This window comes from Stegodyphus dumicola, chromosome 4 (assembly GCF_044657685.1).
Source record: "Stegodyphus dumicola isolate Sdum_Otavi_A_Nest chromosome 4, ASM4465768v1".
NCBI classification, from domain to species: Eukaryota; Metazoa; Arthropoda; class Arachnida; order Araneae; family Eresidae; genus Stegodyphus; species Stegodyphus dumicola.
In genome coordinates, this window is record NC_140771.1 from 85,410,475 (window position 1) to 85,425,212 (window position 14,738).

The 14,738-nt window shown below is 30.9% G+C and overlaps 1 protein-coding gene across 2 annotated transcripts in view; it reads left to right on the forward strand.

Annotated features, from left to right (window-relative positions):
* The window catches only part of Polr2G (DNA-directed RNA polymerase II subunit Rpb7), a 42,665-nt gene that overhangs the window by 8,956 nt on the left and 18,971 nt on the right, over window positions 1-14,738 (forward strand). For both annotated transcript variants that reach the window (XM_085815141.1, XM_085815142.1), the window contains exons 3-4: window positions 4,378-4,537; window positions 4,636-4,686. In XM_085815141.1, the coding sequence (XP_085671267.1) occupies window positions 4,378-4,537; window positions 4,636-4,686 (211 nt within the window). The remainder of the gene's footprint in view (window positions 1-4,377; window positions 4,538-4,635; window positions 4,687-14,738) is intronic.

Consider the following 14,738-nt stretch of genomic DNA (forward strand, 5'->3'; position numbering starts at 1 on the left):
AAAACAAACCTTTTAAAGCTTTTTTTTCATTTTAATAAATGCCTTATTTGTCATTTTGCACTAACACTTTAAAAAAAAAATAAACAATCATCTAAGCTAACCATTTAATATATCCATATTCACCTAAATACCATTGATTATTGTAATTCAGCTTTTAATCTTTTTCAGTCTTTCAGTAAATAACATTATTTTAATGTTATTCATATCATTTAATGTGGTTTCTTCCTTCTAAATTTATTTATTATTACTTAATAATACTTTCAAATCTCAGGCAGTTTTCTCTGGCACTTGTGAAACTAATTCTATCAGTATCATGACGTAACATCACATATTTAAATGTCCATATTTTTTGCTTATGAATGTAAAATATTTTAATTTATGGTACTATTCGGTTTCGAGGGCCGTAAAAATTCGCCAAACTATTGTTGATGCAAATGCTGCCAAAAATAATTGCGGAAAGAAAGGAAGTATAATAGTAAATAACTATTTAAGATTGATGTTTTAATTTAGATAAAAGGTTAATTTCATATAATACTTTTTTATTATTATAATTTATATGAAAAAGGCTAAACATAACTGAATGGATCCCTGCATCGCTATTTCGCTACCGACTCATCACTAAAGCATAATTTCATCTCGTTGGTTGTTCGAACATAATTTTCTATAATGAATGATGCCTTTTCTTTGAAAATATTCTCAGTAAAGTGCAGAATCGCTCGCTTATTTGTTTGCCGCTTTTTACAAGGGTAAAAACAATTGAATTTTTGTCAATTTTCTTTTACTTTTTAAGTGAAAATAGGTCGATGTGTACATAGATAAAGTCAAGGGTGTGCGCAGTGCCATTTTTGTGCAATTCTAGGATTTTTTTTTAAGCGAAAATAGGTCGATGTGCACATGGATACCGAGTATGTGCAATTCTTAAGACCGCGTCAAGCAGTGGGTGATTCTGCACTTTACCCAAAATTCTATTGCCGACTTTTCATCATGGTCAATTCCCAAATTGTTAAATCCATAGGATAGGAAAAAAAGATTTAAAAATTAAACTAGTATGTCAATGGCGTCTTAAGAAATATAGAACTATATAAACTTACGCAATCTGAAATCAACGCGTTTGCTAGATTTGGCGCTTTTGCGCATACATTTTCGCTGTAATTTTTTTATGGCCCTCAAAACCGAATAGTACCTAATTTATTTTTAACTATTATTAAATAGATTTCTTTCTTTCCTTTAGCTTTAAATTATCTTCAGAAAGACATTTTTTAATCCAGATTGAGCAGATTCTAATCTCAGTCCTTAGTGGAGTTCATGGTTGCAACTTATTAAAGGATCTCCTAACACAACACGATGCATATTTTGTCAAAAAAATATCATGCTTAGTAACATGGAAAGAAAAGCAGTCACAAGCCACTTAAACAGGATCAAGCCTAAGAAAAGCATTTCTACGAAGATGAACTCGGGGGGGGGGGGGGAGTTTAAAAAAAATTTTTTTTTTAAATTTCTGTACAGATAAAAACAGTTCTGAAGCACAGCAGTCTCTGCTGCCAGTTACTGAACCATCAAATTTAAACCCCTTCATAACTAAGGATAAGGTTTTATCTGCAAAATTACTGCGGACTGTGAAACTTGTTTGTTCACGTGTTTCTCTCAATGCATTTAATGATGCTGCTTTTCTTTTCCAGAAAATATTTGATGATAGCAATTAAAACTAAAGCTGCGACTCTGGGATGTACAAAAATGTCATATTTAGTGTCATTGGGTTTACCTCCATACTACAAAAAGATGCTCATTTCTGATCTTTTCTGACCAAATTCATAATATGCTTCGATGAAGTTAGAGATGTCAAATGGACCTTTTTGTTAGATTTAGCAGTTTAGAGGTTTGAAAGAAAATGTAGCAGATAATAATATTATATTAGATACTAGGTCCTGTAGTTTGCGTGCCATTCACAGTGCCTTTAGAACTGGGCATAGAGCCACTGATTGGAATCTTAAGTGCATTATTTAAAGATATGCATAGAGTATTGGAAGGTAGTCCTGCTCAATGAGCAGATTATATTGTTATCACTGATTGTACGGCTGTTCCTCTTAAAATTTTGTGAAGTAAGATGGTATGAAAGCATACCTGTTGCTGAGTGAGCTATTGATATATTTCATCGTGTAAAAAAATATTTACAATCATTCGAGCTACCAAAGACTGTGTCATTTGAAAGACTGAGAGAAGCTGTTAAAGATAAGCTTCTTTTGGTGGCAGCTGATCCTATGTGTCCCTTTCTGTACAACTTTCCATATTATGCTAAAACAGCATCTCAAAATTCGCCAAAAGAAATTTACTGTGAGGGGCCAAAAACTCCTGAAAAATTGATCAAAACAGATATTTAGGTTCAAGCCATTTATTTGAATGTTGCAGGTATAGATGTGGATGTGCTGCTGGTGCAGGTTCAGCTAAAAGATGGAGTGTCTGATCTCAAGGGAAAAAAAAAAAGAGTTCAGAACCTGGTGCAGAACCTTTTTGCATCAGAAATAGATGAAAGATGCCCATTTACACATAGCTTGGTCAAATACATTTCTTCATTAGATCCTAAACTCATTTATGTCTAATGAATTTTAATGTGAGAACAGGATGAAGAGGTTATTGCATATACTGTATGAAAGTGAACATATAAATACCACAGTTGCTAGTAAATCTAAAGTGCAGTCAAAAGAACTGTTATTCAGAAGTAAGGGTGTTAGGAAAGACTCTTTAGTAAACTATGCTGCAATGCGACTTGATAACTTTTATGATGACTTGATTAATAATTCAGCTTTTGAGTTCAGTTCTGAAGTGCTGTAAAACTAGTTCTGATTTTATTACGTGGCAGTGCCATAGTAGGAAAGGTTTCTCAGTTAATAAACAAATTTTGATGGAAAACTTTCTGGAAAAATTTTAATAAAAACTATTATGATGCCAATAGAAATAAATGAAGATGTGGTAAATATTAATATAACTCATGATATGTTACGGTATGCCAGATCTGCTCGTAGTGCATAGCATCAAACACTCAAAGAGAGAAAGCTATGTGATAGCGAAGATTTAAAAAAAAAAAAAAAAAAAGAACCTATTGGACAAAAGAAAAGCTGAGATTAAAATTTTTGAGTTATAAAAGCAAAAATTGAGCAGAGATGTTTGTTGAATTGACTCATAAATTGTAGAATTAAAACAACAAATCTAGTTTTGTGCCAATTTTTTATTCTTATTTTTCTATTAATGGTGTAAACTTTATAAATGTCTTTTTTATTTTCCCTTCAATTCTGATCAAAAGTTCCATTTAATTTGTATTATAAATGCTCATACTCTAAAGTTGAAGTCATCAAAGGTTTGTTGAATTCTTTAAAAAATGTGCTTTTTTAATCTCTCGGAATTTAGCAACTGTCGTTATATTACAGAGGTGATTTTTGGCAGTTGTATATTATTTAATAGGCTAGCTATAACAGTTTCCCTGTTGCCATTTTGTAAATACTAACTTCCATTCCGGATTTTATTTGCAATACTTTCTAAAATGATAAAGCTGCCATCCATGATATAATTTTATCACAATTAATGATGGAAAAAATCCAGTTTTTAAAAGTTTACACATTGCACTGAAAAATAAATGAATTTCATTTCTGATTCTGTTTATTACTTAGAGGGAATGAATGTATTGTAAATATATGTTTTTATGCAAGTAAAATTTTTAAGTTATATTTTTAAGCTAATTATATATTTGTGGTGACATAATATTAGAAATGTATTTCAGTGTCAGTGACTGCAGATATTTCAGATGGTCTAACAATTACTGCTGATGTAATTAAAAAGGGAATTTTTTTTTTTTTTTTTTTTTTCACTTATAACTAATTTTGTGACACAATTGATTTCTGAAGAGAATGGTGGTTTAGTATGTAAATATTGTATAACAGGTTTTCTTAGACAAAAAGGGAATTTAAAAAATATTGAGGAATTTCTGTTATAGTTATAATAGTAGTGGTCTGAGAATTCAAAAACAAGTTTTTATTTATTTATTTATGAAAGCCTCATTGGCAAAATTTTGTGTTTTCAAAGTGGTACCGTAATTAATTTACCCGCAGCATAGCCGATGTGCACTATGTGGCTAGATTGGAATTTTCTTAAAAGAGACTTGAGAAACCTGGAAATGTCAGGGAATTTTATTCTCCTTTTTGAGTGGCAACCCTGACAGAAAGCTATGCATACCTATATATATTGTAATATATGAAATATGTATATCAGTTTGTATCATAAGCCTGTTATGCATATTACATATTTGTTTGCATGTATTTGGTCATATGTAAAGTTATTACCTAAATTTTTGTCCACATAGTCTTATATAAATTTGTATTTTTAAAGGCATGGGTTCGTCATTGCTGTGACAACTATTGACAATATTGGGGCAGGATTTATTCAGCCAGGAAGAGGGTTTGTTGTGTATCCAGTGAAGTACAAAGCTATAGTCTTTCGTCCTTTTAAAGGTGAAGTTCTAGATGCAGTAGTTACACAAGTGAACAAGGTTTGATAGTTTTAATATTGTTTGCCTCTTTTTTTTTTTAAATTATTGTTGACTATGAAGCATAGTGTCATATTCTGATGTGGTTAATATAATTTTAGGTTGGACTTTTCACTGAAATTGGACCTTTATCTTGCTTCATATCAAGACATGTAAGTGTTTACTTATTATTATTTATTATCATAAAGTAAGAAGAAATAAGAACATATATATTTTATGGCTAACATTAAAATTAACATATTAAAATTATTTTCAGAAGATTAATCTGTTGACCCATTTGTTGATAACTTTAAAGTTATCAAGAGCTGTTAATTTATTTACTTGTCATAAATTCTGAGAATGAAACTAACAAGCAAAATAATAAGAAATATGGATAAAAGAGAAAACTATTTGTATAATACTCTGGATAAGGGAATTTCATCCTACTCAGAAAAAAACTCAGTTGTTGTTCATGTTAAATTTTCACCTAAAAATCTAACATGTTCAGTCATATGTTAAATTTAGGAGCTTGGTAAAGAGTAAATGAAAATCAATTTATATAAGACTATAAATATGTATGCAGAGAACAGAAATAGCAGGTGAGAATTCTTCATGATAGACACAACTATAATTTTTTTTGGGGGGGTAGCAGCATTGGTGACAGAAAACAGTGTTGGCATGATTTGGGGTTACGAAAGTGCAGTTTGTTGGCAAATGTTTTAAAAATCCATGAAAACAAAACTGACCACAGTAAACAATAAATTGGCAGTACATTCAGTGACTATATAATAAATAATAAGAGAAGGAATTTAATATAAATTTCTATTTATTATAGCCTTTAATACAATTTTATCAGCAATTTATTTAAAATAACATTATTTAACAAAATTTATTATATATATATTAATTATCGTATATAATACAATGATTTAAGCAAATTTTTAATAATATATATAAACATGCCAGAAAATACCATTTATTATTAAACATGCCCCAAAATCCTATTTATTATTTTACTTAATACAAAGTAATTAATACTGAAAAATTAATTTTTTACGTACTCTTTCGGGTAGCCGCAGTTTAGCAATTGCTGCAAATAATGCTTTGAAAATCAACCATAGCGTTTTTTTTTTTCTTTCACTTATGGAAGAATGGAAATAATAAGCAGATTTTTAAAATGAAAAACTGCTATGTTGACATTGTGTAGTTATATATTTAAAAAAAAAAAAAAAAAATTCAGCAACTCTTTGTTTCTCACACACATGCAGATCAGTAACTGTTTCTTGTCAGTGCAGAAAGGCACAAATTCATTTTCTCTCCAAGGCTGCTACAGAAGATAAGTACCTTAATTTTCTGTAAACATGTCCAAGCGATTATAAAGGCTTTCACAAAAGAAACTTTTACAGTCTAAACTTTGAGCATCTATAATAATGAATCACTTATTATAGGGATGCACCACCTGTGGCCTGCTGAGACCTCTTCAAAATTTTGTTGCAATTTGACATATCAGTTTTCTCTAGAAGGGGTTGCAAGCAGGAAAATTTTCACCGCCTTCCCCTTCATCACTCGTTCTACTCTCTCCTCTGAAAGTGAAATTTGGCACTGACCAAAGCAAATTTCACCGCCTGAGTGTGAAAACTGCATCTAGCCTGTACAACGCACCAATTGAATAAGCGTCTGTGGTATGATGTAGTATGAGTGTGTTTGCATGCATGCGCTAGTAAAAAAAGAGAGAAAAATATTTGCTCGGATCAGAAGCATTGCATTAATTTGCTTTGCATTGTTGCACTTTTGACTTCTCGATTCTACATTGTTTTATCACTTGTGTGTTTATTTTTCTTTTTGAGACCATTAAGAACTTTATTGTTTTGAATATTTCACTTTTTTTTTTAATATTATTTAGAAAGAGAGGAACCAATGTGGAACAAGATAATAGAATTTCATGCTTGATATATAATTTTACAATTAGTGTTCGCAAGGCATGTAATATTAAGCGACACTTTGACACAAAACTCGACATTTTCAAAGCTTGAGGTAAAAGATCGAAATTGTGAAATCGAATCTCTTCCCCATTTTCTCGATGCACAAAGGAATGTATTTACAAAGGCATATTCACAATCAGATGACTATGTTGTAGTTAGTTTGGAAATCGCAGTTTTAATTGCTAAAAGTGGCAACCCATTTACTGATGGCAATTTTGAAAAGGAGTGTATATTGTTGGCGTCCATGAAAGTATGCCCTGAACTTATGAAGAAATTTAAAAATGTGAGTCTTAGCAGAATAACAATTCAAAAAAGAATTGAAAATTTATCTGATGATGTTAATGAGCAATTATAGATTACTGCTGCCAAATTTAAGTACTTTTCTCTATCAGCTGATGAGTCAACAGACATTATTTCAACAGTTCAGTTGGCTTTGTTTGTTAGAGGAATTTCTGAAAATTTTAAAGTAGCTGAAGAACTTGTTAGAATGAGTTCAATGAAGGCACAAATAAGTAGAGCTGATATTTTATTTTCCCTTTTAGATTTGTGCTCTGCACATAATTTTGACACTAACAAACTACTATTGGAGCTTCAAACATAATTGGAATTCAGAATGGCATGGTGAGTCTATTGAGAAACCATTTGGTTGATCGAGGTAAAGATTTGCTTGGGTATCAGCTATCGTACACCAAGAACAACTATGTCCGAAAGAACTAGGATTAGACCACGTAATAAAAGTAGTGAGCGATACAATCAATTGTACTCACTCACATGGTTTAAACCACATGCAATGTAAAGAAATCCTAGAATACACAGATGCACCACAGTGATCTCGTATATTACTCTTAAGTACGGTGGTTGTGCCATATTAGAGGCTTTGAAAAGGTTTGCTGATTTGATTGATGAAATAATAATATCCCTTGAAGAAAAAGGTAAGCAAACTAGGATGTTAAAGGAATCATCTTTCAAGTGTGACTTAGCATTTTTAGTTGATCTGACAGCCCATCTGAATTACCTAAACAAAAATGTGATGGGGGAAAAGACAATTAATCAGTCAACTGGCCAATGCAATATCTGCTTTCAATTTAAAACTCCAGCTGCTCTCAAAGCAGCTTGGCTATCAAAATTTTGCCAATTTTCCTTACCTGAAGAAACTAAAAGAAAATTTTCCTGATAAACAACTGAATTATTCAGATCACTTCATTTGAAAAGCAGTTTACAGATTTTGAGTTGCATAAGGTTAACTGTTGGGGGATCTATTTTCTGTTGTAATCGAAAAAGCTTCAGAAAATTTTCAAATGGAACTTATTGATTTACAAATTTCTGACATGCAAATCCAGATTCCGTGATTTAAACATTCTTGACTTAAAGCTGTACCTGCCAAATTTTTTCACTTAAAAAATAATGCAAGCAGATGTGCTACCAAGTTTGGTAATACGTATGTGTGTGAACAAAAATTTTCTCTTATGAATCTAAATAAGTCAAAATTAAGAAATAAGCTGACAGATCAACACTTGCATTCTGTCTTAAGAATATCAATAACTAGCTTTCAACCAAATATATCAAAAATTGTTGATAAAATTTCATCTCAACCATTACACTAATATATTTAATTATGGCTAACTGGTATGCATTTTTTATTAAAATATTTATGCATTAAATTAGGATGCACAAACATAAACTTTTTTCCAAGCTGAACTGGGTGTGTTGGCCCCAGTAGCACATGCATGGGGAAAGGGAAACTCTCTCCCTCCTTGCTTAATATATATATGTAATGATCTTAAATATATATGTAATGATACTTAAATATATATGTAATGATCTCTAAATCAATTTAAATTTGATATGGTACATGTGTGAATTGCAAATTAAACAACTGATTACATTGACTCCCCCCCCTTTTTTTTTTTTTTTGCATATATGCTATTGGCCCTGGCAGCCAAGTTGTTTCTGTGAGTGAAAAATGTTGTGCACCCCTACTTATTAGGTACTTTCCTGTTATCAGAATTGAATTGAGAAATGTATATGTACATACATACATATTTAAAATATTTATACATATTTATATCACACTTATATTAAAATTAAGCAATAAACAACATGATCATTTTATTATTTTACAGTAAAGAACATGGTTGACTTGATATAAGTAAAATTCAGTTTTAAACATAAATAATTATTAATGTTAAACTCATTAAGGTAGTTTTCCCTTATGCTCCGCCATGCATTTGGGCAGTGCTATGGTAATTATATGTGTGTGTGTTTAATTATTCTTGTTTACACACTTATATATACATATAATCCTCAGACGGTGCTATCATTGGGTCTTGGCATCTGTTGGATTCTCTTTTATTGGCATCAAAAAAGTGTCACAGGTGTGCATAATGGAAAAGTACCATAATTAATACAAACAAATTCTACAGTTGTATTATCCACATCTGTTGTTCCTACATAACATAAAAATTTACATAAACCTTAGAGCTTGCTTTGTTCTGTAACCAATAGAAACATACTGTCATTTAATGGTCATTTCATTCATGCAACAACTCAGGACTTGCTACTGCTATAAAAACCACAGTCAGTCTCAGTGCAAGATTTCTCTTTTCATAGTTATGTATGTGTTCAACTCTTAGATGTGAAAATTCTATGAATTGCATTGGCATTTTTCCAAGAGGAATTAAATGAATCAGATCCTTTCAAATTTGTTTCTTTAATATTTCTTGTCCAGGCTTGAGGCATCTTTTATTGCAAATGTAGGGTCAGGAAAGTATTTAAAATTCGCTGTATGAAGGAATCAAGTAGTAGATGCAATAACAGAGGTACAGTTTTGCAATGTTTTAACTGCATTAGAATATGAGTAATTTTAATAGCTTTGTGGCATAACTGGTAAGTTACCACTATGTTGAATGGGGGTAGGTAGCACATCTGACTCTTATAATGATTGGGTACGCTTGTGAAGATTGCGTGACACTTACTGCATTATTGAACTCAAAACATGTTTATTATAATTACAAGGGGCTCTTTACAAATATATGTATATGTAATGTTTTCAGTTATTCCAACACATCGTGGGTGAATGGTGAGGCTATTCCATTTCACGTTTTGGCAGATAGTTGACGAAGTTGGGATGATTGCGCCACGGAGAAAAATGACGACTCGGGACTTTTCAATTTTAACAGCATATCTTTATTTTATTTTAGAGCAGATGATTTTTTCCAGATGAAGTTACTCAAATAACCTAATAATTATTAGATACGATTCACTTTAATATGTTATAACTTTCTAACAAAGAAAGAGGAGCATAGCGGAGGCGGTAGCAGAACGAAGGCGAGAAGGCATCTGTGTAGGAGAACTTATGACGCAGCATTTATATGAGGAGGTTATGTAATAGGCAAGAATGTTCTAGAAGGTACTAGTCTAGGGGAAGATCCTGAATTGCAGAAAATTAATTAATGGTTGCTGGTTCGCAAAGAGCAAAGCCATCGTATTTTTTTATATTTTACATCTTCCCTCCCCCCACGCCATGGCAACTATGGCATGTCTTCGCAAACAGATCAGCGTGATTACTTGCTGATGGTTGGGGGTGCTAGGTAGAAATATCGAAAAACCTCCGTTGCCTAATACAAGGTAACTGGTTTTTGACACTGTACATTACCTCAAAGTGGTTTTAGAAAAATAAAAGATCATATAAAATCAAAATTATAAGACAGATAACTTATATAATCAAGTCTTTTTTATAATTTTGTAAATTAGAAACAAATATTATCCTATAATAAGAAGAAAATTTTTGCTACAAAATAATTCAAATTATGTGAAAAATATAAAAGGTCAAGATCGGGAGAATAATTTGTCATCGTCAGGAAAATAACTTGTCATAATTAGGGTTTAAGTAAAGGTATTAAAAGTCATAATCAGGAAGACTTTTAATAGAGAATTTTGAAAAAATTAATATTAATTTTGAACAGAGATAGGAATTCTACTATTTCTGACAGTTAACTTAACTCACTTGCTTGATTAAAAGGTCTTAATCTAGTTGAATGAACAATTTCTGATTTCTTTTTAGTTAAAGGATTAGGTTTATCAATTTTATAAGTAACTTCAGAATATTGTTTTAAAATTTTATAAGGTCCTGAGAATGGAGGAGATAATTTACGTGTATTAGGGTATTGAAATTCTTCATACATTAGTAAATCACCAATTTTAAAATTACTAGGTTTAAAATGAATATCATATCTTTCTTTATTTACATTATGATAATCGTCAGATCTCTTTTGAGCTATTTTTCTGGCTTCTTCTATTGATGGATACAATTCTTGATTTTATATTAAGGAATTATAAGGTAATGAATGAGGGGTATTATTATATTCTTTAGTTACTTGGGGTAATAATTTTGTCCATGCTATAATACCTTGATAAGAATTTAGTTTACATTTTAATCTAGTTATAATAGTTTGATTAACACGTTCAATTTTACCATTAGTTTGTGGTCTATTTGCAGTAGTTAGCAATTGTTTTACATTATAATTCCTTAAAAAGTGCTTAAATTTTGAAGATGTAAAAGCAGCGTTCCTATCACTTAAAATCTTTTTAGGGACCTGAATTTGGAAAATTTGTTTTAAGCAATTTATATAAGTATCTGTAGTTACACTTTTAGAAGCAAAAGTCCAGATATTATCTAGTTGCATGATCAATAATTATGTGAATATACTTTTTAGTAGAATTATAATAATTTAAACCACCTACAGTATCAATAGATAATATTTCAAAAGGTTCACTAACTGATGGTAAATTTTGCATTAAACCAAATTTCTTTTGTTTACTTTTCTTATTAAACTGACATACTTCACAATGTTTACAATAATTTCTAACATCTTGAACAATTCCTGGCCAATAATATTGTGGAGATAACAAATTTAGCATAGATGATACACCAATATGACCAAATTGTATATGGGCTTTTTCAAGTAATTTCGTATATAGAGACATAGATATCACAATTTTGTACAATCCCTGTTTTTTGATAGTTAATACATCATTCATTTTCCTTAGTATTACAAACATTATCTAAATTTTGATATTTTTTTTTTCTTCTAATGATAATAAATTAACTTGCAATTTTAAATGTTGACACATAGGATTTCTAGAAAGTATGTCAGCTTCAACATTAGTAGATCCTTTTTTATATTTTATATCAAAATCATACATAGATAATTTTAAAGACCACCTAAATAAATGACCTGTAGGGTGTTTTATATTTTTAAGCCAAACTAATGCAGCATGATCAATATGTACAGTAAAATGGTTGCCATGTAAATAATAATAAAATTTATCAATTGCATCAATAATAGATAAACATTCCAGCTCAGTAATGGCATAATTTTGTTCATAAGATCTTAATTTTCTAGAATGAAAAGCAATTGGATGTAAACTACCATTAGGATGTTCTTGTTTTAAAACAGCACCAACAGCTTCTTTGGATGCATCAACAAATACATGACAGGGATATTTAGGATTAAACAAAGTTAAAATAGGTCTAGAAATCAATGCATCTTTTAATTTTTGAAAAGCTTTTTGACATTTATCAGTCTAATTATAAGGAGTATCTTTCTTAAGTAAATTTGTTAATGGGGCTCTAATTTTAGCATAATTTTGAATAAATTTATGATAAACATTAATACTTCCTAAAAATCTTTGTAATTCTTTGACATTTTTAGGGGATTGCAATTTCTTAATAACCTCTATATTTGCGTTACTGGGCTGGTATTTACCTGCTTGAATTTCATATCCTAGAAAATTTATTTTTTCTTTAGCAAAATTACATTTAGATTGTTTTAATTTTATATTCTCTTTCTCACATATATCAAATATTATTTTTTAAGATGATTTAAATGTGCACCAAAATTTAGAGAGAATACAATATCATCATCAAAATAATTTAAAGCAAATTGAATCTGATATTTGTTTAAAATTTGTCTCAGAGCTCATTGGAAAACAGCTGGGGAATTTTTCCAACCAAAAGGTAATCTAGTAAACTCATACAGTCCAAAATTTGTAGTGAATGTCAATTTTTCAGTATCCTTTTCATTTAATTTTATATGCCAATAGCCTGATGCTAAATCCAATGTGGAAAAGATTTTTGCATTTGTTAATTGATCTAATACAGCATCAATTCTGTGAATAGGTTCAGAATCAGTTTTAGTTATTTGATTAAGCTTCCTGAAATCAATACACAATCTGCTTCTGGACTGCTCATCTCAATTATAAGCTAAAGTTACAGAAGCAGCATAAGGACTATAAGAGGGTTTAATAATTCCAGCTTTTAACAATTCATCTATTTGTTTTTTAATTTCACTATTATCTTTAGGAGATGCTCTATATGGTCTATAGGCTATTGGTAATTCAGAAGTTAATATAACTCTGGGAGGTTCAACCCTTATACAACCAACATCATATTTACTTTTTGCAAATATATGATTATAATCATTCAACAATTTCTTTAATTTACTATCAGAGTTTTTACTATTTTCAAAATAATTACCACAATTTTTACATACAATAATTTTACTAAGATCATTTTTACATACAAAATTTTCACTATTATCAAAATATTGACTAGATTGTTCAGCACTGATATCATTTTTACATACATAATTATTTTGGAAAAACTTGTCTACTTTAGCATTTTTACTTACCTGTTTTCCAAGCTGATACATTTTTGTTTTATGATTGTTTTCCAAGCTTCATAATAATGAAAATTCAATTGTAATTTAAATAATGAAACACATGGTGATGAAAGCAATAAATAATTCAAATTTGAATCTACTACATAAAATATCACATTATTTTCTATTTTACCTACTTTACACTTTACTTTGATTATTTTCTCTATATGAACTTGACTAGATATTGAAAATATTTTATCATGGGATTTCACTGAAATTTCTCTAAATTTATCACCGATTTTGTTAAAAATGTTTAACGGTGAAACGTTAATTTGCGATCCCGTATCAATAATACTGGGAATTTTTTCCTGTCCAATTTGGACATTCACTGTAAAGTAATATCATTTTTTAACTTCTCTTTTAGGAACTGTGTTATAATTAATAGCAGGTAATTGTGGATATCGAATTGGCCGATACACATACTGTAGAGGTCGGTATTGCACTTGTTGCTAATTAAAAGGTCTCATACTACGAAAACTTTGATAAGGAGTGGATTGCACTGGCCTGGAATAATAGCACCTCGGAACAGTTTGCCTTGGAGAAACAAATTGGTAATTATTATTTCCTAGACCATCCAACGACATCTGAACTGGAAACAGTTTCCTAGCAAGGGTAATCCAGTCTTTCGGTGTATCTATTTTTTGCACTGTTAACAGCATTCTTTGAGACTCAGGAAGTCCTTCCGTAAGTGCTTCCACCATTGTGGACTCTGTTAGTTTCATGCTGGCTCCTAATTTCAACTTATTACGAAAATAAACATCAATATTATTAAATTTCTCGTATTTTAAAGACACAAAATCACTAATAGTAACAGTTTCTGATGTTGTGAGGTATGTCTCGAAAATATCCTTTATGTTGTTCCAGTCTTTATCTAAACAATCACGTAAATAGAGGGCTAAAAGTGCAGAACGCTAAAATCTCCTGATCCTAGCGTGCAGTTATGTCTCTTGCACTTTCGGAAGATTTCATGATAGTTTATTTTGTTAATGCAGTTGTCAGTCTTTTGTCACCACTGTGGGATGACTGGTGGGTGACCACTGTGTTGAGTGGCAGTAAGTAGAGCATCTGACTCCTTATAATGATTGGGTACATTTGTGAGGTTGTGTTATACTTACTGCATTTTTGAATTCAAAGGATGGTGTTGCGTTTTTTCCTTTTCTGGCACCAGTTGTTACATTATTTTCTTCCTTCAAGTTCGTAGATTTGGAGTGAATAACGACTACATTTGATGAAGTATCGAAACACACTTTATTTAGCCAATACTGATCAGGACAGCTCCAAAGTCACGTTTTACAGTCGTTGAAAATGTACCATAAACACGCTGGCAGGATCAGCGACATAGCCTTCAGGTTATCAGGCTATCATGGTGGAGACAGCTTCACTACAAAGCACCAGAGTACAGCTCCCAACTCTGCTTGGTCGTTCTCGGAACTTCACATTCCTTCGAGGCTCTCCACGTTACAACTCGCAATACACTCGAAGACACGCAGAGCACAACTCCTGACTCTTTGGTTAAGTCGT